At 41.3% G+C, this 26,813-nt stretch overlaps 1 protein-coding gene across 4 annotated transcripts in view; it reads right to left on the bottom strand.

The window, feature by feature from the left end:
• The window catches only part of PPP2R3A (protein phosphatase 2 regulatory subunit B''alpha), a 204,972-nt gene that overhangs the window by 95,131 nt on the left and 83,028 nt on the right, over positions 1-26,813 (bottom strand). For all 4 annotated transcript variants that reach the window (XM_010364830.2, XM_030934343.1, XM_030934340.1 and 1 more), the window contains 2 exons: positions 22,273-22,376; positions 13,937-14,039 (listed from right to left, as the gene is read on the bottom strand). In XM_010364830.2, coding sequence (XP_010363132.1) covers positions 13,937-14,039; positions 22,273-22,376 — 207 coding nt within the window. The remainder of the gene's footprint in view (positions 1-13,936; positions 14,040-22,272; positions 22,377-26,813) is intronic.

The raw sequence follows: 26,813 nt of genomic DNA, 5'->3' as shown, positions 1-26,813 counted from the left end.
TTTTCTTTTCACTCTGTTGATTATGTCCTTGACTGTGCAGAAGTTTTTTACTTTGATGCAATTCCATTTGTCTGTTTTTTCTTTTACTGCCTGTGCTTTTGGGTTCATATCAAACAAACAAAAAAAATCAATGCCAATACCAGTGTCACAAAGAAAACCCCTAAGTTTTCTTTACAGTTTCAGGTCTTACATTTAAGTCTTTAACCCATTTTCAGTTGATTTTTATATATGGTGTAAGATAAAGGTTATTTTTGTTTTATGGTTCTTATTTTATATAACCTTCCTTAATATAGTACTTTTTAAAATAACTATTTTTTTTTTTTTTGTATTTCTTCAGAATTTCTGAGTTTCTTTTTTTTTTTTTTTTTATTATACTTTAAGTTCTAGGGTACATGTGCATAACGTGCAGGTTTGTTACATATGTATACTTATGCCATGTTGGTGTGCTGCACCCATCAACTCGTCAGCACCCATCAATTCATCATTTATATCTTGTATAACTCCCCAATGCAAGCCCTCCCTCCTCCCCCCTCCCCCCTCCCCATGATAGGCCCCTGTGCGTGATGTTCCCCTTCCCGAGTCCAAGTGATCTCATTGTTCAGTTCCCACCTATGAGTGAGAACATGCGGTGTTTGGTTTTCTCTTCTTGTGATAGTTTGCTAAGAATGATGGTTTCCAGCTGCATCCATGTCCCTACAAAGGACGCAAACTCATCCTTTTTTATGGCTGCATAGTATTCCATGGTGTATATGTGCCACATTTTCTTAATCCAGTCTGTCACAGATGGACATTTGGGTTGATTCCAAGTCTTTGCTATTGTGAATAGTGCCGCAATAAACATACGTGTACATGTGTCTTTGTAGTAGAATAATTTATAATCCTTTGGGTATATACCCAGTAGTGGGATGGCTGGGTCATATGGTACATCTAGTTCTAGATCCTTGAGGAATTGCCATACTGTTTTCCATAATGGTTGAACTAGTTTACAATCCCACCAACAGTGTAAAAGTGTTCCTATTTCTCCACATCCTCTCCAACACCTGTTGTTTCCTGACTTCTTAATGATTGCCATTCTAACTGGTGTGAGATGGTATCTCATTGTGGTTTTGATTTGCATTTCTCTGATGGCGAGTGATGATGAGCATTTTTTCATGTGTCTGTTGGCTGTATGAATATCTTCTTTTGAGAAATGTCTGTTCATATCCTTTCCCCACTTTTTGATGGGGTTGTTTGTTTTTTTCTCGTATATTTGTTTGAGTTCTTTGTAGATTCTGGATATTAGCCCTTTGTCAGATGAGTAGGTTGCAAAAATTTTCTCCCATTCTGTAGGTTGCCTGTTCACTCTGATGGTAGTTTCTTTTGCTGTGCAAAAGCTCTTTAGTTTAATTAGATCCCATTTGTCAATTTTTGCTTTTGCTGCCGTTGCTTTTGGTGTTTTAGACATGAAGTCCTTACCCATGCCTATGTCCTGAATGGTACTACCTAGATTTTCTTCTAGGGTTTTTATGGTATTAGGTCTAACATTTAAGTCTCTAATCCATCTTGAATTAATCTTCGTATAAGGGGTAAGGAAAGGATCCAGTTTCAGCTTTCTACTTATGGCTAGCCAATTTTCCCAGCACCATTTATTAAATAGGGAATCCTTTCCCCATTTCTTGTTTCTCTCAGGTTTGTCAAAGATCAGATGGCTGTAGATGTGTGGTATTATTTCTGAGGACTCTGTTCTGTTCCATTGATCTATATCTCTGTTTTGGTACCAGTACCATGCTGTTTTGGTGACTGTAGCCTTGTAGTATAGTTTGAAGTCAGGTAGCGTGACGCCTCCAGCTTTGTCCTTTTGACTTAGGATTGTCTTGGCAATGTGGGCTCTTTTTTGGTTCCATATGAACTTTAAAGCAGTTTTTTCCAATTCTGTGAAGAAACTCATTGGTAGCTTGATGGGGATGGCATTGAATCTATAAATAACCTTGGGCAGTATGGCCATTTTCATGATATTGATTCTTCCTATCCATGAGCATGGTATGTTCTTCCATTTGTTTGTGTCCTCTTTTATTTCACTGAGCAGTGGTTTGTAGTTCTCCTTGAAGAGGTCCTTTACATCCCTTGTAAGCTGGATTCCTAGGTATTTTATTCTCTTTGAAGCAACTGTGAATGGAAGTTCATTCCTGATTTGGCTCTCTGCTTGTCTGTTACTGGTGTATAAGAATGCTTGTGATTTTTGCACATTAATTTTGTATCCTGAGACTTTGCTGAAGTTGCTTATCAGCTTAAGGAGATTTTGGGCTGAGACGATGGGGTTGTCTAAATATACAATCATGTCATCTGCAAACAGGGACAATTTGACTTCTTCTTTTCCTAACTGAATACCCTTGATTTCTTTCTCTTGCCTGATTGCCCTAGCCAGAACTTCCAACACTATGTTGAATAGGAGTGGTGAGAGAGGGCATCCCTGTCTTGTGCCAGTTTTCAAAGGGAATTTTTCCAGTTTCTGCCCATTCAGTATGATATTAGCTGTGGGTTTGTCATAAATAGCTCTTATTATTTTGAGGTACGTTCCATCAATACCGAATTTATTGAGCGTTTTTAGCATGAAGGGCTGTTGAATTTTGTCAAAAGCCTTTTCTGCATCTATTGAGACAATCATGTGGTTCTTGTCTTTGGTTCTGTTTATATGCTGGATTACGTTTATTGATTTGCGAATGTTGAACCAGCCTTGCATCCCAGGGATGAAGCCCACTTGATCATGGTGGATAAGCTTTTTGATGTGCTGCTGAATCCGGTTTGCCAGTATTTTATTGAGAATTTTTGCATCAATGTTCATCAGGGATATTGGTCTAAAATTCTCTTTTTTTGATGTGTCTCTGCCAGGCTTTGGTATCAGGATGATGTTGGCCTCATAAAATGAGTTAGGGAGGATTCCCTCTTTTTCTATTGATTGGAATAGTTTCAGAAGGAATGGTACCAGCTCCTCCTTGTACCTCTGGTAGAATTCAGCTGTGAATCCATCTGGTCCTGGACTTTTTTTGGTGGGTAGGCTATTAATTGTTGCCTCAATTTCAGAGCCTGCTATTGGTCTATTCAGGGATTCAACTTCTTCCTGGTTTAGCCTTGGGAGAGTGTAAGTGTCCAGGAAATTATCCATTTCTTCTAGATTTTCTAGTTGATTTGCGTAGAGGTGTTTATAGTATTCTCTGATGGTAGTTTGTATTTCTGTGGGGTCAGTGGTGATATCCCCTTTATCATTTTTTATTGCATCTATTTGATTCCTCTCTCTTTTCTTCTTTATTAGCCTTGCTAGCGGTCTGTCAATTTTGTTGATCTTTTCAAAAAACCAACTCCTGGATTCATTGATTTTTTGGAGGGTTTTTTGTGTCTCTATCTCCTTCAGTTCGGCTCTGATCTTAGTTATTTCTTGCCTTCTGCTAGCTTTTGAATGTGTTTGCTCTTGCCTCTCTAGTTCTTTTAATTGTGATGTTAGAGTGTCAATTTTAGATCTTTCCTGCTTTCTCTTGTGGGCATTTAGTGCTATAAATTTCCCTCTACACACTGCTTTAAATGTGTCCCAGAGATTCTGGTATGTTGTATCTTTGTTCTCATTGGTTTCAAAGAATATCTTTATTTCTGCTTTCATTTCGTTATGTACCCAGTAGTCATTCAGGAGCAGGTTGTTCAGTTTCCATGTAGTTGAGCGGTTTTGATTGCGTTTCTTAGTCCTGAGTTCTAGTTTGATTGCACTGTGGTCTGAGAGACAGTTTGTTATAATTTCTGTTCTTTTACATTTGCTGAGGAGTGCTTTACTTCCAATTATGTGGTCAATTTTGGAATAAGTGCGATGTGGTGCTGAGAAGAATGTATATTCTGTTGATTTGGGGTGGAGAGTTCTATAGATGTCTATTAGGTCCGCTTGGTGCAGAGATGAGTTCAATTCCTGGATATCCTTGTTAACTTTCTGTCTCGTTGATCTGTCTAATGTTGACAGCGGAGTGTTGAAGTCTCCCATTATTATTGTATGGGAGTCTAAGTCTCTTTGTAAGTCTCTAAGGACTTGCTTTATGAATCTGGGTGGTCCTGTATTGGGTGCATATATATTTAGGAGAGTTAGCTCTTCCTGTTGAATTGATCCCTTTACCATTATGTAATGGCCTTCTTTGTCTCTTTTGATCTTTGATGGTTTAAAGTCTGTTTTATCAGAGACAAGGATTGCAACCCCTGCTTTTTTTTGTTCTCCATTTGCTTGGTAGATCTTCCTCCATCCCTTTATTTTGAGCCTATGTATGTCTCTGCATGTGAGATGGGTCTCCTGAATACAGCAGACTGATGGGTCTTGACTCTTGATCCAGTTTGCCAGTCTGTGTCTTTTAATTGGAGCATTGAGTCCATTAACATTTAAGGTTAATATTGTTATGTGTGAACTTGATCCTGCCATTATGATATTAACTGGTTATTTTGCTCGTTAGTCGATGCAGTTTCTTCCTAGCCTCGATGGTCTTTACATTTTGGCATGTTTTTGTGATGGCTGGTACCGGTTGTTCGTTTCCATGTTTAGGGCTTCTTTCAGGGTCTCTTGTAAGGCAGGCCTGGTGGTGACAAAATCTCTAAGCATTTGCTTATCTGTAAAGGATTTTATTTCTCCTTCACTTATGAAACTTAGTTTGGCTGGATATGAAATTCTAGGTTTAAAATTCTTTTCTTTAAGAACGTTGAATATTGGCCCCCACTCTCTTCTGGCTTGTAGAGTTTCTGCCGAGAGATCTGCTGTTATTCTGATGGGCTTCCCTTTGTGGGTTACCCGACCTTTCTCTCTGGCTGCCCTTAAGATTTTTTCCTTCATTTCAACTTTGGTGAATCTGGCAATGATGTGTCTTGGAGTTGCTCTTCTGGAGGAGTATCTTTGTGGCGTTCTCTGTATTTCCTGAATTTGAATGTTGTCCTGCCCTACTAGGTTGGGGAAGTTCTCCTGGATGATATCCTGAAGAGTGTTTTCCAACTTTGTTCCATTTTCCCCCTCACTTTCAGGCACCCCAATCAGACGTAGATTTGGTCTTTTTACGTAATCCCATACTTCTTGCAGGCTTTGTTCATTTCTTTTTCTTCTTTTTTCTTTTGGTTTCTCTTCTCGCTTCATTTCATTCATTTGATCTTCAATCGCTGATACTCTTTCTTCCAGTTGATCGAGTCGGTTACTGAAGCTTGTGCATTTGTCACGTATTTCTCGTGTCATGGTTTTCATCTCTGTCATTTCGTTTATGATCTTCTCTGCATTAATGAGTCTAGCTGTCAATTCTTCCACTCTTTTTTCAAGATTTTTAGTTTCTTTGCGCTGGGTACGTAATTCCTCCTTTAGCTCTGAGAAGTTTGATGGACTGAAGCCTTCTTCTCTCCTCTCATCCAAGTCATTCTCTGACCAGCTTTGATCCGTTGCTGGCGATGGGCTGCGCTCCTTCGCAGGGGGTGATGCGCTCTTATTTTTTGAATTTCCAGCTTTTCTGCCCTGCTTCTTCCCCATCTTTGTGGTTTTATCTGTCTCTGGTCTTTGATGGTGGTGACGTACTGATGGGGTTTTGGTATAGGTGTCCTTCCTGTTTGATAGTTTTCCTTCTGACAGTCAGAAGGACTGTCTGTTGGTCTGTTGGAGATTGCTTGAGGTCCACTCCAGACCCTGTTTGCCTGGGTAACAGCAGCAGAGGTTGCCGAAGATAGAATATTGCTGAACAGCGAGTGTACCTGTCTGATTCTTCCTTTGGAAGTTTCCTCTCAGGGGTGTACTCCACCCTGTGAGGTGTGGGGTGTCAGACTGCCCCTAGTGGGGGATTTCTCCCAGCTAGGCTACTCAGGGGTCAGAGACACACCTGAGCAGGCAGTCTGTCCGTTCTCAGATCTCAACCTCAGCGTTGGGAGATCCACGGCTCTCCCCAAAGCTGTCAGACAGAGTCGTTCGCGTCTGCACCGGCTCCCGCTACTTCCCCTGTTGGTCTTCAGCTGTGCGCTGTCCCCAGAGGTGGAGACTACAGAGACAGGCAGGCTTCCTTGAGCTGCTGTGAGCTCCACCCAGTTCGAGCTTCCCAGCGGCTTTGTTTACCTACTTAAGCCTCAGCAATGGCGGGCGCCCCTCCCCCAGCCTCGCTGCTGCCTTGCGGATAGATCGCGGCAGACTGCTGTGTTAGCAGTGAGGGAGGCTTCGTGGGCGTGGGACCCTCCCGGCTAGGATTGGGATATATTCTCCTGGTGTGCCTGTATGCTTACAGCGCAGTATTGGGGTGGGAGTTACCCGATTTTCCAGGTGTTGTGTGTCTCAGTTCCCCTGGCTAGGAAAACGGATCCCCTTCCCCCTTGCGCTTCCAGGTGAGGCGATGCCTCGCCCTGCTTCAGCTCTCGCTGGTCAGGCTGCAGCAGCTGACCAGCACCGATTGTCCGGCACTCCCTAGTGAGACGACCCCAGTACCTCAGTTGAAAATGCAGAAATCACCGGTCTTCTGTGTCGCTTGCGCTGGGAGTTGGAGACTGGAGCTGTTCCTATTCGGCCATCTTGCTCCGCCCCCGCCAACTATTTTTTTTTAAGAATAGTTTTAGGTTTATAAAAAAAATTAAAACAGCACTGAGAGTTCCCATATACCCTGCGCCCAGATTCCCCAATAATTAACACCTTACATTTACTATATGGTCCACTTGTTAAAATTAATAAACTGATACTGACACATTATTATTGAAGTCCATACTTTATTCACATTTCCTTAATTTTTACCTGATGTCTTCTTTCTGTTCCAGTGTTCTATCCAGAGCATCACATTCTATTTAGTTATGTCTCCTTAGACTTCTTTTGGCTGTGACAGTTTCTTAGACTTTCCTTACTTTTGATGACCTTGACGGTTCTGATCAGTACTGGTCAGGTATTATACAGGATGTTTCATTACTGGAATCTACCTGATGTTTTCCTCACGATTAGACTGGGTTTATGGATTTTTGGGAGAAATGCCACAGAAGTAACATGCCCTTTGCAGCATATCTTGTCAAAGGTACACACTATCAACATGATTGATGACTGCTGATGTTGGCCTTGATCATCAGGCTGAGGTAGTATCTGCCAGGCTCCTCCACTGCAGTTACTCCCCACACCATGAAATCAGTATGCATAACCCACTCTTAAGGAATGGTGATTCACGCTCCCCTCTTTAAGACTGCAGTGTCTACTAAACTATTTGCAATTCTTCTGCACAGATTTGTTTCTCCTCCCCAATCATTTATTTATATCAGTATGCGTAATTTGTTTTAAAAACATTCTCATCACCACATTCCGTAAAGATGATTTCCCAAGTAGTGGTATTTCTCTAAGTTGCTCCAGAGTCTTAGGGTAAAAACCACAGTTAGTAAGCTCCTTATGAACAACCTCTCTATCAAGTACTTTGTCCATTGGCAGGCAGGTGTTAAATACAGCATTTGGCTCGTGTGGATATAGTACTGCAGAGAAAGACCCACTCTGTGAAGATTTGAGCAGCATGGTCAGTGAATACCGAGAATGAGGCATGGTAGGACCTGTAATCTCCAAACTAAACTGGTCTCTGTATCCAGAAAGAGCTGCGTCTTCACATTTACACTTTGTGCCTTAAGATTTGCATTATGGCACCTCGGAGAGCAACAGGGGATAAGAGGGTTGGAGGAAGTCCTGCCTGTGGACCTGAGGTAGCAACTAAACTCTTAGTTGATCAAAAAATTAAGCAATGTAAATATATTGATTCCTTTCACCAACACAACAGACTCAGGTCTGTGATCCATTTGTACTTCATGTTTCTCTTTACGCAGCTTGATAGAAAGTATGTCTGGCTTTTTAATTTTATCTTGCACACTCATCTCTTCTACATTTATAACTGGAGATCCTGAACACCAAAGTAAGCCTAAAAGGAATCTTTGAGAAAAAAAGCCTTGTAGCAAGGAAAGTCAAGATTCTTGAAGTTAAAGAAATATACTTTAAAATACTGAAATGTTTATAAACATTAACTTTTATAACATGCACTGAGCAGTAGCATTTAAAGTTTTAAATCAGTGTTTTCTACTTTTACTATTTTTGGATTAAATTTTTAGATATAAAGATAAAAAACTCAAATAACTCAAATGAGATATCTATAGCCCTACAACTTAACTGTATAGTGAGTAGAAAACTGAATTAATGCATTTCTTTGCAAACAGGAAATTGAGACTAAACACACAGCAGTTATCTCATGGCAATGTGACTGATGGCATCAGGGCAAAAATGTGTTACTTTACCCTTTACCTAAGACTGTGGCAGGTTCTTGTTTTATAAAGATAGAAAATAAATGTAGACAACATCTACTGAGCTGACTGATGATGCCTTTACCTAAATATCTTTCCTACTGATTTATAATTCCTTTATTTTCACACATACTAAATTTGTTTAAATGCATGTTAATTCAGATAAAAAGGCATTCTGTATTCCACATAGAATAGTGTTAAGAATTGTGAAGTAGGCTGGGCGCAGTAGCTCATGCCTGTACTCCCAGCATTCTGGGAGGCCGAGGCGGGCGGATCACGAGGTCAAGAGATCCAGACTATTCTGGCCAACATGATGAAACCCCATCTCTACTAAAAATACAAAAATTAGCTGGGCGTGGTGGCGCATGCCTGTAATCCCAGCTACTCGGGAGGCTGAGGCAGGAGAATTGCTTGAGCCCGGGATGCGGAGGTTGCAGTGAGCCAAGACTGTGCCACTGCACTCCAACCTAGCGACAGAGGGAGACTCCAACTCAAAAAAAAAAAAAAAAAAAAAAAAAATTTGTCAAGTATGCTGAGCTGTCATGGCAAAGTAGTATTTAATGTGCTTATAGGTGTATGTGTGTGTGTGTGTGTATGGGGAATTATATAATTCACATTTTTAAAATAAAAGTGCTTAGAAATCAAAAGCATTGGGTAAAGAAATAATAGCATCTAAGTATTTGTTCACTTTATAATCCAGAAAATAAAACACCACGTTTATTCCCCCCACCCCCCAAAAAAATTCTCAGTTCTTCTGTTTCCTGAATTAGTTTTGTTTCTTTTCTGGGCTGCTTTTTCTGTGTATGTGTTTTTTTTAACCTTTATTTTTCTTTAATGATGATCATTTTCCTCATATACCTGGTTGTCCATTCATGTTTAAGAAGGACAAGGTAGTTGATATAATTTTCCTTTGTGGAAATATAAGTAGGTCTATTTTTCAACAGGTATCTTTCTTGAGTACCAAATCTGCCTCAGAGTTCTGTGCATTTAGGGTGGGTGTGTTGACTGACAGGCATTATTTTAGAGTAAACTGGTGAGATCTCCCTGGATCCCCAACTGCTAGAATAAAGAGAAATAAGGAGAACTTTAAACTGTGGCTGTCACATTAGAAGCCTTACCATGCTTTATTGTCTCGTTAGTATGTTTATGCTTGCGAATAAATGTCAGGCTGCCCTTTACATTTGTGAACCAGGAAAGGAGTCAACTAGTGATTGACCTTCAGTGAATCCCCATTTCCAATGTCTCTCATTGGGTCAGCCAGCCCTGAATTTACAGCTGCTCTGGGCCTTGATGAGAACAGGAGCTCACTTCTCCACTGGAGCCCACAGATGGCTCCTGATTCTGAGTTGTGGTTTTCTTAGCCTACTTCTGGTCACTTCTTTTTTTTTTTCTTTTTTTTTAGTCCATATAAATCCACTTATTATTGAACTATTTATTTACAATTTTAAGATCACAGAATCTTTTTTAAACTTTTATTTTAGGTTTGGGAGTAAATGTGAAGGTCTGTTACATAGGTAAACTCGTATCACAGGACTTTGTGGTACAGATTATTTCACCACAGGTACAGGTATTAAGCCCAGTACCCAATAGTTATCTTTTCTGCTCCTCTCTCTCTTCCCACCCTCCACCCTCAAATAGACCACAGTGTCTGTTGTTTCCTTGTTTGTGTTCGTAGGTTCTCACCATTTAGCTTCCACTTATAAGTGAGAACATGTGGTATTTGGTTTTCTGTTCCTGCATTAGTTTGCTAAGGTTAATGGCCTCCAGCTCCATCCACAGTCCCGCAAAAGACATGCAGTCACTTTCTACCTTAAATATGTTAAGATTTCTTGTACACTGACTTTCTCTACCATTCCATTGGCTTCCATGGGTTTATCCTTTTTTTTTTTTTTTTTTTTTTGAGACGGAGTCTCGCTCTGTCACCCAGGCTGGAGTGCTGTGGCCGGATCTCAGCTCACTGCAAGCTCCGCCTCCCGGGTTCACGCCATTCTCCTGTCTCAGCCTCCCGGGTAGCTACAGGCGCCGCCACGTCGCCCGGCTAGTTTTTTATAGTTTTTAGTAGAGACGGGGTTTCACCGTGTTAGCCAGGATGGTCTCGATCTCCTGACCTCGTGATCCGCCCGACTCGGCCTCCCAAAGTGCTGGGATTACAGGCTTGAGCCACCGCGCCCGGCCTATCCTTTTTTTAATTTGTATACTTTAACTTCAGAAGGGCTTGGGAAAGAATGGGAGGGTAATATCTCTATTTAGTTTGTCTCTTTTACCAGAAGACTCCACAAGTCCATTTCTTAAATGAAAATAAGATTTATTCTTAGATTTAAGTAGTAAATGTCTATTAACACATAATTATGATTTTGTTGTTGTCCGTTTCTAATTTTCTTAGTCTAAACTTAATTTACATTCCTGTCAAAGCTTTTATTAAAGCTCTCATAAAATTCAGAATTGCATCGTCAAGGTAGGGTCCCCACAGGAAGAAGAATTCACTGTATGAAGCTTTCATGAAAAGACTACATGTAGAGTTGTGGACAGAATGAAGGGAGCAAACAAGGGAATAACGAGGCACCCAGAGACTACTGATAGGAGGATACTGTTATAGTCCTGAGCGCCAAAGTAACAAGGGAAGGAGGAATGCCTAGTAGGCACTAGGACCATGGACAAGGGGCTGTCCAGCAGAAGCTGTATTACAGAGAAATACAGTTACTGTGCCAAGGCAGACAGCAGGGAAGAAATGCCAGCTCTCCTTTCCTCTGTCCTCCCAATTACTGGCAATGCTTCCCATTGCCCAGATCCAACCAGAAGCTAGTCAGCAAGAGAGCCCCACAGACGCAGTCTGTAGGGTCAGCAAGGCCAAGAATGGATTGAGAGAGTGAGGATGGAGAGCAAATAAAGAACTGGTAATAAAACCTAATGTTTTATTACAATGTAGTTCAAATATTGAAGATTTGAGATTTCACAAAACATAGGAATATTTAATGTTGGATATTATCAGGTAAAATGGTGTTAATTAAATGCCAAAAACTATTAAGAATCTTCGTTCTCATGAGTATTTTTTTGAGGGGAACAAAACCATGTAGCAGATGAGTCTAAGGATAATCAAAGCCATGATGCAAATTAGACAAGCCCAAGGGCCCTGAACATAAAATAAAATCAGAACCAAACTTTGTATTTTAAACATGGAAAATTGTTACTATAATTAAAAATCTATGTACTATGGTGTTATTAGTCAGGGTAGTGGTTATTGTTGGGTGGCAGTGACTGAGATGGAGCATGATGGGCTTTGCACGTGCTGCTAATACTATTTTTGGATCTGTGTGCTAGTTATATGGATATGCCCACGTTGTGAAAATTCATTGACTAGTACACTTGTGATTTGGGTGTTTTGTGTGAGTATATTTCAGCAAAAATCTTTTTAAAAAATCATGGTGTGGTGAGGCGCTGTGACTCATGCCTGTAATCCCAGCAGTTTGGGAGGCCAAGGTGGGCGGATCACTGGAGGTCAGGAGTTCCAGGCCAGACTGGTCAACATGGTGAAATCCCGTCTCTACTAAAAACACAAAAATTAGCCGGGTGTGGTGGCAGGTGCCTGTAATCCCAGCTACTTGGGAGACTGAGGCAGGAGAATCCCTTGAACCCGGGAGGTGGAGGTTGCAGTGAGCCGAGATTGTACCAATGCACTCCAACCTGGGTGACAAGAGCGAGACTCTGTCTCCAAAAAAACAAAAAACAAAACAAAACAAAAAAAACATGGCAGCCATGAATACAACTTTAAAAAAACCTCAACTATTTCCATGTATTTTATGCCCTTCTTTAGTATACATACTAAGAACTAACAAGGATTTACTGTAACACCTAAAACAATGATGCATATTCAACAGGCAGGAAAAGCTTATCTTAGCTTCAAAGAATTTGTAATCTGCTTAGAAAAACCAAATATGTAGATATGAAAACAAGAATATTAACAAGCAATATCTCAGGCTATGAAGAATGCTATAGTAGAAACAGGTGCAATACTGATATGTAACTGATTCCCATGGGAAGGCCTAGATAGAAACACTCCCCAAGTGGGCTCTTTCTGTTGGACATCTCTTTCTCTCTAAAACCTTAACAAAGGTCAACTAGGCCAAATGACTGTGGACCTTGCATTTAAGCCTACAATACACACAGTGCCATAAAAGCCATGAAGATTTTGAGGTCACTTCTCTTCTCTGCCCTGAAGTAGTGAGTAGGGAGCCCACCCCTACCTGAAAGGGAAGAAGACAACACAAGAAAGGAGAATTGAAGGCAGAGATAGGGAAGCATAAAAGAACACGGCAGCAGGAGATTTCTGCAGAGTAGAAGACCTCTTAGTGTCTGTAAAAAGAAAGAAGTCTGTGGGTGACACGAGCAGAGGGACCCTGCTGTTTGGCAACACCCTAGGGAGGCGGCTAAAACCTCAAAAGAAAACAGCTGTGTGTGCATCTAGTCAGACAGGCCATAGGTATCTTCACCAAAGGGTTCTGGGGCTTGACACATGGCACAGAAGCAGCAAAGATCTCTGGATCTGAAGGGAATCTTCTAGCCAAAGATGGCTGATGTCTCAGCAGTAACTCCCAACCCTAACGCTTTGGTACCGTGTAATACCTCAGAACTGTGGCACAGCTCCAGGCTGAGAAACCTCAGGAAGGTCTGCGGTTAAAAATATCCACCAACCTGGTAAATGAGGGCTAATGTGAGAAATTCAAATCCAGAAACTTACACTTCTGATAGATCTGAGGTTTATTCAGGCTTGAGACTTATCCTTTTTTTTACATGTATAATATATGGATATACAACACACAGAGTTTAAAAATTCATACACAGAAAAGGAAAAATGAGAAGTACAGTGCTATTGTTTTATCTGGTTCCATCAGTGAAAGCTGCTCCCTGTGCGTTTTCTAGGTAAGTACATATAGAGTCTATGCTACTAAAATAAATTACTAATGTCAGCTGAAATCTGGTAATGGGATTGGGACTACTGCCATTATCCTAAATTACTCCCAGACTAGAGTACATTTAGAGCTTTTGTGTCTTTTTTTGTGTGTGTGTGTGTTTCTTACTCTCCTCACTACCTTTGTAGTCTGGTGGCAAATGTCTTTGCAGCTCTCCGTGCACTTGATTCTAGTTATCCTCTCTCCCTTCTCCTATTCTAATTTTCTGTTTCAAATATATCTTGGGTTGAAGAATCAGGAAACCAAGCATTTAAAAACTGTACTTAAATAAAGAGTCAAGAGGCAGTGAGTGAAGACCCCAGCGTTTGTGAGAGTGATTGTGGTTACATCATGACCTTTTCTTTCTTTCTATCAGGTTCTTAGCTATGTTCTACACTAACAGAGAAGTTATCTTCTTGCATTCTATCATTTCAGAAGGTGCCTCAGTGATTGCTGTGGGTGGGCAAGGGGGTGGCTGAGTAACCCCTCTCCTCTGCTTCAGTGGGAGTAGCCCTGAAGGAGTAGCTCTTCTACTACCATGGGTTCTGTTTTAGATGTCATTGAACGAGAGGATCTTACTGCTGAAACAAGTTTGAAAACCACTCTTTTAGAAATCTGATCTCTAGATTTGTGTAGCTCAATTGACATGTTATAGTTGTAAATTTTAAACAAAACTGCTGAAACTCCAAAATTAGAACCTATTTTCAAAAGGAAATGAAAATTACCTGAAGTAGAGGGATGAAATCCTCCTGTTCTAGAGAGCTGCAGTTGGGTTTTGCTAGAAGACAGATGAATTTAGAGGCATCATCATGATGGTTATTCAGCAACCTATAAAAGAAACGACTGCTTAGGAAGATTAGCTCCTCTGAACAATGACGATAACATCAATAGGTAATTTCAGTTTGATCTGAAGGCCACTTAGATCAATAATCAAGTAAGGAATTTATATAATCAAAGGATGTTTTAGAATGATGAGCTGTCTATGACATAAGGCTGGATGAGTACTGAAGCCTATCAGACCCTCTTCCCTTCCAGTGGTCTCAGCATGAAGTAATAAGGCCTTGACCTTGATGGTACAATGGAAAGAGAAAGGAAGGAACAGCTGTCTAAAACATTTTCAGGAAACATTCCTCAGGACTCCAGTTACCTCATCTAGTATTCCAAGCATCCCAATGGTTCAAGCTAGAAACTTGGGAGTCGTCATGAACTTCTCCCTTCCTTTTACCCCCACATCTATCAACTACCATGTTGTTTCATTTATACCATATTTGCCCCTTTCTGTCTCCCACTGCCAATATCCATGCTTAGGCTCTTGTTTGTTGCTTGATATTTCTGAATCACACATTTGATCACGTCACTGTCCAAGTTAAAATTCGTCTGTCAAGTAGGCTAAAGTCCCAGCATTTTTTTTTTTTTGAGACGGAGTTTTTGTTCGTCGCCCAGGCTGGAGTGCAGTGGCACAATCTCAGCTCACTGCAGCCTCCGCCTCCTGGGTTCAACCAATTCTCCTGCCTCAGCCTCCAGAGTAGCTGGGACTATAGGTGCATGCCATCACGCCTGGCTAGTTTTTGTATTTTTAGTAGAGATGGGGGTTTCACCATGTTGGCCAGGATGTTCTTGATCTCCTGACCTCGTGATCCACCCACCTCGGCCTCCCAAAGTGCTGGGATTATAGGTGTGAGCCATAGCGTCTGGCCCAAAGTCCCAGCTTCTTGACCTGACATAGAAGGGCCTCCAGAATCTGATCCTACCTGCTCATGTCCCCTTCTCTTAACCATTCCTGCACTTGTGGTTGCACAAATGTTCCATGCCTTCTCACACCAGGTATTTGTAAATGCTACCGTCCTATCACAATACCCTTTTCCCTTACTTCACTTTCCAGGAAATATCACTAGCCTCCTGTGTCCTTCCACGTCCTTACTATTTCTGTCATGGCTGTTCCACAGTAACATAACCTTATCAGAATAATTCTTTTTTTTTTCAACTTTTATTATAGGTTCAGGGGTACATGTAAGGGTTTGTTACGAAGGTATACTGAGTGATGTAGAGGTTTGGAGTATGAATGAATCCATCTCTCAGGTAGTGAGCACATACCAATAGGTAGTTTTTCAGCCCTTGCTCCCTCCATCACTGCCCTTTCTTGTATTCCCCAGTGTCTACTGTTCTCATTTTTTTTTTTTTTTTAAATTTGAGACAGAGTCTCGCTCTGTTGCCTAGGTTGGAGTGCAGTGGCACGATCTTGGCTCACTGCAAGCTCTGCCATCTGGGTTCACGCCATTCTCCTGCCTCAGCCTCCCCAGTAGCTGGGACTACAGGCGCCTGCCACCATGCTCAGCTAATTTTGTTTTTGTATTTTTAGTAGAGATGGGGTTTCACTGTGTTAGCCAGATCTCCTGACCTCGTGATCTGCCTGCCTCAGTCTCCCAAAGTGCTGGGACTACAGGCGTGAGCCACCGTGCCCGGCCTGTTCTCATCTTTACGTCCACGTGTACTTGATGTTTAGCTCCCACTTATAAGTGAGAACATGTGGTATTTGGTTTTCTGTTTCTGTGAATTTGCTTAGGATAATGGTCTCCAGCTGCATCCGTGTTGCTTACAAAGAACATGATTTCATTCTTTTTTATGGCTGCTTAGTAGTCCATGGTGTACCTGTATCACAATTTCTTTATCCAGTCTACCATTGATGGGCATGGCATGTATGTTCATTCCATGTCTTTGCAATTGTGAACAGTGCTTCCATGAACATATGGGTGCATAAGTCTTTTTGGTAGAATGACTTATTTTTCTTTGGGTATATACCCAGTAATGGAACTATTGGATTGAAAGGTAAACTTTTAGTTCTTTGAGAAATCTCCACATTGCTCCATGGAGTTCAGCCATGTCCACCTCTTTAGCGAGACTGGGGAAATTTCTGTGGATTATATCCTTGTATGTTTTCCAAGTTGCATACTCTTGTTCCTTCTCTCTCAGGAATGCCAATGAGTTACAGGTTTAGTCTCTTTACATAATCCCATATTTCTAAGAGTTTTCATTTTTTAAAATTCTTTTTCATTTTTGTCTGCTGCACTGATTCAAAGGAGTGGTCTTTGAGTTCTGAGACTCTTTCCTCAGATTGATCTGCTCCATTATTAATGCTTCTAGTTGTATTATGGAATTCCCGTAGTAAATTTTTCAATTCTAGAAGTTCAATTTGGTTCTTTCTTAAAATGGCTCTGTCATCTTTCAACTCTTGGATCATTTTACTGTTTTCCCTGGGTTGAGTTTCAACTTTCTCCTGTATTTCATTGAGCTTTTTTACCATTCAGATTCTGAATTCTGTCACTTCAGCTGCTTTAATTTGGTTAACAACCATTGCTGGGGAGTTAGTGAGATCATTTGGAGGTAATAACACACTCTGGTTTTTAGAATTGCCAGAGTTCTTGTGCTGGTTCTTTCTCATCTGTGAGGGTAGGCATTCCTTTATCTTTTGATGTTGCTGTCCTTTGGATGGAAGTTTTTTTTTTTTTTTTTTACTTTATTTCCTTTGAGGGTTTGACTGTGGTGTAAGCTGAGTACAGCCAATTGGCTTTATTTCTGGATGCTTTCAGAGGGCCAAGGCTCTGTATGGGATCTTTTCTGTTTTTTTTTTTTTTTTTGAGACGGAGTTTCGCTCTTGTTGCCTAGGCTGGAGTGCAATGGCATGACCTTGGCTCACTGCAACTTTCGCCTCCCGGGCTCAAACGATTTTCCCACCTCAGCCTCTGGAGTAGGTGGGATTATAGGTGCCTGCCACCATTCCCGGCTAATTTTTAGTATTTTTAGTAGAGATGGGTTTGCCATATTGGCCAGGCTGGTCTTGAACTTTGACCTCAGGTGATTCACCCACCTTGGCCTCCCAATGTGCTGGGATTATAGTTTTCTCTTTCTTGAGACAGAGTCTGGCTCTGTCACCAAGGCTGGAGTACAATGGCATGAACACAGCTCATTGCAGCCTCAACCTTCTGGGTTCAAGTGATCCTCCTGCCTCAGCCTCCCAAGCAGCTGGGACCAGAGGTGCATACCATCATGCCTGGCTATTTTTTTTGTAGAGACAGAGTCTCGCCATGTTGCCTAGGCTGGTCTTGAACTCCTAGGCTCATGCAATCTTACTGCCTCGGCCTCCCAAAGTGCTGGGATTACAGGTATGAGTCACTGTGCCTGGCCTATATGGGATCTTTATTTGTGGCCAGAATTCTATACTGGGTTTTCTCAGGCAATTCATGCTGGAATTTTTTGGTGATGTAATTCAAGCTGTAACCCAGGAGATAGCGTTTAATAGTAAGGGCTGCCAGGTAGACTGCAGGTTAGGGGTATGTCTGTGGGTGGTCTGTTCATGCAGTAGGTCAATGGCGAGGGATCCCTGGGTAGGGCGATGCTACCTTGGCTGTGCAACTGGTGTGGTGCCCACAGCCTAGGTTTTTTTGGCCAGCAGACAGCAGTGAGAACTGCCCAGCTTGCACTTCCTTGACAGGGTCTCCTGGTTACTGCCCAGAATTTGGCCCAACCAGCTAGTTTGTCACAAGACTTCTGCACCCAGATCACTGGGCTATTAGGTGTTTCAGACTGTCAGGTTCCCTTGGGGAGAGGCTGCGGCCCAGTTCCTGTGCCAGCCCATGAACCCATGCCTCACTCTTCCCAGTATTCTGAGAGTGAGGGTTCTTCCTCCACTTGAGTTCCAACCACAAGTCTCAGCTTGGCACTTCTGGACTGTGTGCTCTAACCCTGGGGGCCTGGGACCAGGCCTGTAGCTTCGTTCTCTGGCTCCTTGAGGTGGAGCGCCAGCTGTGCTGGGTGAGCCAAGGTGCTCCCAGGCCACCAGCAAAAGCGCTCCATTGGGGGCCACTGGCAAAAGCGCTCTTGCAGGGCAGTGGAGGCTGTGCTGTGTGCCCACTCCTATGGGAGCAGTCAGACAGGGGCCCTGGGAGGGGCTGGTGGACATGGGAGTGAACGGATCAGATGTGCCCTAGTCCTGTGGGAAAGACAGCCCTGCTCTCCAGGACTGGTAGTCAACAAAGGTTAGAACCTTAGAGGAATATGGAGAGCCTTGGGGAATAGATGCCTACGGTTGTGTTTTGTTGCAGCTATTCCCATGCAACACCCCGTGGGCTCTGTACAGCCTTGAGCTCTGTCTCTGCCAGCTCTCCAATCTGTTTTCCCTGCCAACTCAAATGTCAATGGTGGCTGTGGGATCTCTTGCAGCTAGGATCCCAGAGGTCCACAGTGAGGGTGGCCTGCTCTGCAGTTACTTCTTTTACCCCTTCCTTAGGAGCCATTCAGAACCCATGCAGGGTTCTCAGTTTCCTCCCTCTTCAGCCCCAGTGACTGCATCATCTCTCCACTGATTGTCAGTGCTTTCTATTAAAAAATCTGTTCAAAGTATGCTGGTTTACTCGATATTTTGGTTTCTCTTGGTAGGAAAGGGAAGCTCTTCCTGGCTGTGTCTTCTTGGCCATCTTCACATCTTTGTCTTTTTTTTTCTTTTTTTGGAGACAGGGTATCATTCTGTTGTCAAGGCTGCGGTGCAGTCTCATGATCATAGCTCACTGCAGCCTCAAACTCCTGGGCTCAAGCAATCCTCCCACCTTAGCCTCCTAAGTAGCTAGGATTACAGGTGCAAGCCAGCACACATGGCTTGGTGTAACTCTTTCACTAGACTGTAAGCTCTCTACAGGGTATAAAACTGTGTCTTACTTTCTTTGTATCCCAACCACCCTCAAGGCCAGAACACAATACCTGGCATATAGTTAGCATTCAACAAGTGATTAAGGAAGAAAAGTAAGAAAATGTTTTTGATCAAACAGATGTATACTTCATTTGTGCTTATTAGAGCTACAGTATGACTTTTATACTTATTCTCCTTACCATTCCTCAACATGCTTACGGCTCCTGAAGTTAAATAAATACGTGTTTCAGAAAAAGATTCCCGAAATAGATGCTAATAGGAACACCTCTCAGGATTAGAAAATGGGTGGGATGATCACAGTAGAAAAACAGTGAGGTCTTTCAAAAGAACTACTTTTACATATAAAACAGAATAGTAAGATACAGAAATAGCATGATAGATGACAGCTACTCTGAGAGGACAAAGTAAAATCAGAAATGGTCTTTTGCTATGAAATAGAAAGAAAAGGTGAATTATAATTTTCTATCAATGTTATTGGCTGGTCAACTCTATGGCAGGAGAAAAGATAAAAGTCATGAAAGCTAAAGAATGAATGTAAGCATAGCTATTCTAAACTAGTATCTTTCAGAACTTTTAGCACAAAATATTATTTTGTTAATGGACAAATGACACATTTATATGAAAAGGTAAAAGAAAGAAAAGCATAATAAAACTGAAGCAACATTATTGATTCCATTTGAGATGAGTTCTGTCCAAAAGCTGATATTCTAGGACCTCAAAAAGAAATGCTATGGAGCAATGTCTTTCTCCTAAAAATGTCCTGACAAAAAATGTATGTCAGAGTATACACGTGAAATGGGCAGTGGCACAGGGAAAGGAAGTGGGATAGAACCCTTTGGAGGAGAGATACTGAGGCCTCCATCCCATGAGCAGTCTGACATGAGGGAAATTATTTCCCTATATTCTTATGACTTCCATATTTGACTTTTTTTTTAAAGATTATGGAGAGCTACTGGAGCACATCAGCATATATATGTATTCTCCAAAATGTTTTAATTCTGTATCATTACCTGTTAGCGATTTTTTTGTATTTAAAAATTATAATACACTATACTTGAGCCCACATTACTTTACACAAAGGGTGCAATTTGTAGAAAAAAAAAATTTCAAAACTAAACACGTCTTCTCCAAGGTCAATGTGGTAACCCACACCACCACGCTTAGCTGCTTAGTCTCCCAAAATAGCCACACTCGGGGCTCCCTTAAAGCACCCTGGCTTTTAAAAGACATTTTAATAACTCAAAGAGGAGTTTCCACTAGAGGGCACTCAAACCATTTTAATATCTGACTGTAAAATAACACTTTAATTTAGAGACACACTTAACTATTCATAGAATTTTTCTGATGAAAAAAAAAAAGATAGGGATAGTTGCTCGCGCTATATAACTTCATAAGCAATTTTCCTGCAGTTAACCAAAATGGAGACTTGTACTTCATGTCTTTCCCCCGCTTTTTGCAGAAATGTCTTCCTTACAGATAAAATTTAAACAATTCATCTGAATAAAAGAATACAACTGTTGTGGTGGCGGCTGCTGATCTATCCACCAACATATACTCTTTTTAAAATCTAAAAAAAATTTTTAAGTTCCAAGGTACATGTGCAGGATGTGCACATCTGTTACATAAACATGTGTCGTGGTGGTGTGCTGCACCTATCAACCCATCACCTAGGTATTAAGCCCAGTATGCACCAGTTATTTTTCCTAATGCTCTCCCTTCCCTCACCCCACCTCCTGACAGGCCCCAGTGTGTGCTGTTCCCCTCCCTGTGTCCATGTGTTCTCACTGTTCAGTTCTCATTTACGAGAACATGTTCCACCAACACACTCTTTAGTTCTAATGTAATGTATGAAGAACTTGGTGAACTTGACCTGCTGCTAGATTTTTAAAAATAAGAATACACTGAGACGGGCGGATCATGAGGTCAGGAGATCGAGACCATCCTGGCTAACACGGTGAAACCCCGTCTCTACTAAAAAATACAAAAAACTAGCCGGGCGAGGTGGCGGGTGCCTGTAGTCCCAGCTACTTGGGAGGCTGAGGCAGGAGAATGGCGTAAACCCGGGAGGCGGAGCTTGCAGTGAGCTGAGATCCGTCCACTGCACTCCAGCCTGGGCGACAGAGTGAGACCCCGTCTCAAAAAAAAAAAAAAAAAAAAAGAATACATTTATTAATCACCTACTATATTCTCAAACATTACCCTATTAAGGGCTTTTAGCTGAAATGAAGAAATCAGAAAGAATCTGTCTGTTCAATCTGCTGCTATTGTAGGTTGACGTTAAATAATAATAACAATAGGTGAGTAGCATTTCCCAATAGTTTACCAGGAAGGATATTTAGCTCAGAAAAGGCGAGAAGAACACGCATAACAAGGGTGCTGATCAGTTAAAAGAGGCAGAAGGGGCAAGCTGTGATACTTAGCTAAGATGTATAAATATACCAAGAAATAACTCCTAAAGAAGAAAGAAGGGAGAAAAAAGAGATAAAGAAGAAAGATGTTGGGTTTGAGTTCAAGAAAATTTGTCAGAATGTTAGAATCCAGGAAAAGCTTGATAAATATACTAGTCCTTTGTTTACTTAACTGGGGCTTTCAAAAAGTAATGATTAAAATCTATTAGAATTCAGTATTTCTAATAAATCAACTAGATATAATTCTAAATTGGATCATATGGGAATGAAAATGTATTTCTCATGTGACACATCTGATTTGCCCCTACCTTAAAGGGGAGTTCTTATTTGCTTCTATTTCACTGCTGCCGGATTCAAATCCCGAGACCCAAATTTAACAAGTAAAATTGGCTGGGTGTGGGGTTCACACCTGTTATCTCAGCACTTTGGGCAGCCGAGCTCGGAGGATTCCTCAAGGCCAGGAGTTTCTGACCAGTCTGGGCAACAGAGTGAGATCCAGTCGCTATAAAAAATTAGCCAGGTGTGGCGGTACATGCCTGTAGTCCCAGCTACTTAGGAGGCTGAGGTAGGATGATCACTTGAGTCCAGGAGTTTGAGGCTGCAGTGAGCTATGACTGGGTCTCTGCACACTAGCCTGGGCAAAAGAGTGACACTCTGTCTCAAAAAAACAAAAATAAAAAACAACAAGAAAACCCAAGTAAAACTTATCAAATAGTTTTTAAAGAAAGATTTCTGCAGATCTGCTTTACTGTTTTTTAAACAGGTTAGATAAAAGCTTGTGGCAAATAACTTGTGTGTGGGTATAAATGGTTATAAATCATTGAATTTTCTTTGTTGATATAAAGGGTAAAGGGAAAATGAATAAATGAGTAAAATAAGTGACTTTAGAAAGCATGTCATGACGGTCACACAATTCTTTGCCTAGCTGCAGAGTGACTGTTCACATACTTACTTTCTCCACATGGCAATGAATGACTGTGATGTCACAAATCCTGTCTTCTCTCCCCCTGCAGCCCTGAACATGGGGGCTTTCCAATAGAGAGGACAGCCACAGACCTGCAAATATAAAACACATACAGGGTAAGCCAAGAGGGAATGAAGAGATGACATGGCCAAAGAAAAGGTCTTTGTGGCTTTTACCCTTCATGCCACAGTGGATGGAAGAGCCCTCAGGAGAACAAAACTGGAGCATAGGCAAATACATCAACTAGGGTAGATTCAGAGAGAGGCTGAGGGGAAACAAAATAAGAGGAGAGAACATATTTAATGAAGAAAATGGAAATCCATTTACGTTTTCTCCAAGTTCATTTAAAGTGATTCCTTCCTCCAACCTGACAGTTAAAGCAACCAGCATCCCTTCCCACCATTTTTTTTTCTTTTTTGAGACGGAGTCACGCCTCTGTTGCCCAGGCTGGAGTGCAGTTAACACAATCTCAGCTCACTGCAACCTCCGCCTCCTAGGTTTAAGCAATTCTCCTGCCTCAGCCTCCTGAATAGCTGGGATTACAAGTGCCCACCACCACACCTGGCAAATTTTCGTATTTTTAGTACAGATGGAATTTCACCATGTTGGCCAGGCTGGTCTTGAACTTCTGATCTCAAATGATCCACCTGCCTCAGCCTCCCAAAGTGCTGGGATTACAGGCATGAGCCACCACACTTGGCTTATCACTCTTAGAAATTTACTACCTTCTAGAAAGAAAAAGAAATGACTGAATATCATAGTTGTATATATGTCTTTCATTCATTCCTTAAGCAGAAAAACACAGCCACCTTTATTACTTGGTCACTTGGTGTTAATATTCCACTACCTATCTCCTTTTCTCTCCTTTGCCTATTATGTTATTAAGTCCTAGGTTCAAGAAGAACCAGAAAATCCTAGACTGCTCAAGAAAACAGCTATCATATCTATTTAAACGGTTCTAATTCAGGTAAAAGATGAAAGGTAAAATGCTATCATTTATTTATTAGAGGCTACCACAAATGATTACAAAGCCTTAGGAAAGAATGGGAATGAATATAAAACAATTTAGTACCCTAAAAGGTATTGATTTTTCTCCACATAAAGCTCTTCCTTTCAATTAAAAAAAACTGAAGGAGAAAAAATTCTCTAGGAAAAAGGGAGGTAAATTTAGTAAGAACTCTCTTTCTTATGAGAGTAAAATGACAATTTCTTTTTAATTGAAAGGAAGAGGTCCCCATCCCCCAGGCCATGGACACATGGACAGGTACCAGTCCGTGACCTGTTAGGAACTGGGCCAGATAGCAGGAGGTGAAGGGCGGATGAGTGAGCAGTACCACCTGAGCTCCATCACCTGTCAGATCAGTGGCAGCATCAGATTCTTATAGGAGAGTGAACCCTATTGTGAACTGTGCATGCAAGGGATCTAGGTTGTGCACTCTAAGACACGCTTGACGATCTGAGGCAGAACAGTTTCATCCTGAAACTATCCCCCACTCTACCCGCATCCATGGAGAAACTGTCTTCCACAAAACTAGTCCCTGGTGCCAAAAAGGTTGGGGACCACTCCTATAAGCAACAATATTATCCTTACTACTAGCAAAGATAGTCTCCAAATCATCTCAATTTCTACATACACAGAAAACATATTCCCAAATGTGGAACTCTTCAACAAGTCACATTTTGTTATGAGATAAATATATCATTATTCACATTAGACCCAGGATCTGTTGCACCCTCATCATTATACAGAGGAAAAGCCTCTCCTCTGGAGGAAGACTAGATGTGCATCCACATTAGGCTTAGGTGAAGCCGCTCCTGGTGTGAGGCCTCAGTGCACAGGGGACCCCCACAGGAGCCTGAAGAGTACCTAGTCTGACATTAGTTACCCTGAAAGAACACCTAGGCTGCTGGGTTCATGGAGATATGGAAGGCAAGATTCAAGACAAAGGAGGTAAGGACAGGGCAGAAATAAGAGGTTGCTGCTGCCAGGGCCACTAAAGCATGTCTGCAAACAGAGTAGAATTTAAGACTTTTTAAGTCCAGAGGTCGAATACCTCATACCTCCACTGGGGTCAAGAACGAGGGAAAGGTGTTGCTTAGCAACCATGTGATTTTTGTTTATTGTATAAATAATGATTGCCAAGGTACAAAGCTCACAATGTATTTTGGCTGTATAAGCTGTTGAATCCACTTTCCCCAATCCCAGACTCTCCTTTCATGCAGAATGGTGGTTTGCCAAGAAAATGCTCTTAGATAGTCTCAGTGATAGGCTAGTGGCAACCACTGAGAAAGAATCATCTGTATCATGGAGGCAGGGTGAACGAGCCACAAACAGAAGGTGTGTGGAGACGCTGGAACCGGCTTACCAAAGTGCTTCAAACTCCCACCATTAGAGCCACTCATGAATTTTTCAGAATTGGAGGGATCAGGAATCTTCTAACTTCCTGATCAGAAACACTTCCAGGGGCTGTGTGCTTACTATCTTCTGTGGGGTAACTTCCACTAACTAAGCAAATTTCATTCTCTTATGGTCTTTTCTCCAGAAGACTCCTGTTAAAATGGATATATATCAGCTCAAAAGGAGGAGTAAGTCTCCGAAGATTAATAAACTTATTATGACCCAAACACAAAATCCTCAGAGACAGGGTACAGAACAAAGATGTTCTGAAGTAGATTGGAAAAGGTCAGCCTATTGTTCTTATACTGGGGTACAATGAGTAGCCAAGTGTTAAACAGCAGGAGGGTATTACGCCCTTGGAAAAATGACAAAGGGAAAAAATGGGAAAGGCAGAATGGTAAGGGCTGTGGACATTACACTCTGACTATTAAAAAAACTACGCTAGCCTGCATCTGCTTAAAAATCAAAGATTTAAGATCAAAGAAGCCAAGAGATCAATAAGAACTTAAACAGTAAATGGCATTAATCTGAAGGCAAGAGAATGGCACTTTTATTAACAGAAGAGAGAACAAGCTTTTTTTTTTTAAACAAAGAAAGAGCGTGGATAGCAAGTGGGTACACACAGAAATACAGAAAATGGATTTAGGAAACTTATTTTAAGAGGAGGAGGTGAGAGTCAATATGTGGTAATCAAAGTTGCTGGAGCAAAGAAAACTTGATTAACTCCTACGGTTTGATCTAAGAATGGCCAACAAAACAAATAATCCAAAGCAAGGTTGTCTAATGATACACACAGGAGAGGATCATTACCCAGTATCTGTAATCTTCTTTTAACAATTAAAGATGTCTCAGGTTTATAATTTCATCTGGCCCTCACGTGATCCTCATGTAGACGAGGGCAGTTTATTTTTATTTATTTTTATTTTTTATTTATTTATTTTTTCTCAAAGAATGCTTTTATTATTTGTTCTTTAAGTCTGATACATCCCCTAGGGTATGTTGATTTTTTTTCCCTGGCCTCATTTATTTTACTTCTCTGACCTTCTTTATTTTTTATTTTTTAAATTTTTTTATTATACTTTAAGTTCTAGGGTACATGTGCATAACGTGCAGGTTACATATGTATACTTGTGCCATGTTGGTGTGCTGCACCCATCAACTCGTCAGCACCCATCAATTCATCATTTATGTCATGTATAACTCCCCAATGCAATCCCTCCCTCCTCCCCCCTCCCCATGATAGGCCCCAGTGTGTGATGTTCCCCTTCCCGAGTCCAAGTGATCTCATTGTTCAGTTCCCACCTATGAGTGAGAACATGCGGTGTTTGGTTTTCTCTTCTTGTGATAGTTTGCTAAGAATGATGGTTTCCAGCTGCATCCATGTCCCTACAAAGGACGCAAACTCATCCTTTTTTATGGCTGCATAGTATTCCATGGTGTATATGTGCCACATTTTCTTAATCCAGTCTGTCACAGATGGACATTTGGGTTGATTCCAAGTCTTTGCTATTGTGAATAGTGCCGCAATAAACATACGTGTACATGTCTCTTTATGGCAGCGTGATTTATAATCCTTTGGGTATATACCCAGTAGTGGGATGGCTGGGTCATATGGTACATCTAGTTCTAGATCCTTGAGGAATTGCCATACTGTTTTCCATAATGGTTGAACTAGTTTACAATCCCACCAACAGTGTAAAAGTGTTCCTATTTTTCCACATCCTCTCCAACATCTGTTGTTTCCTGACTTTTTAATGATTACCATTCTAACTGGTGTGAGATGGTATCTCATTGTGGTTTTGATTTGCATTTCTCTGATGGCGAGTGATGATGAGCATTTTTTCATGTGTCTGTTGGCTGTATGAATGTCTTCTTTTGAGAAATGTCTGTTCATATCCTTTGCCCACTTTTTGATGGGGTTGTTTTTTTCTTGTATATTTGTTTGAGTTCTTTGTAGATTCTGGATATTAGCCCTTTGTCAGATGAGTAGATTGCAAAAATGTTCTCCCATTCTGTAGGTTGCCTGTTCACTCTGGTGGTAGTTTCTTTTGCTGTGCAGAAGCTCTTTAGTTTAATTAGATACCGTTTATCAATTTTTGCTTTTGCTGCCGTTGCTTTTGGTGTTTTAGAC

Source organism: Rhinopithecus roxellana, chromosome 1, assembly GCF_007565055.1.
Source record: "Rhinopithecus roxellana isolate Shanxi Qingling chromosome 1, ASM756505v1, whole genome shotgun sequence".
Classification (NCBI taxonomy): Eukaryota; Metazoa; Chordata; class Mammalia; order Primates; family Cercopithecidae; genus Rhinopithecus; species Rhinopithecus roxellana.
The sequence above is the reverse complement of the archived record's forward strand: the minus strand, read 5'-3'. Positions and strand labels throughout refer to the sequence as shown.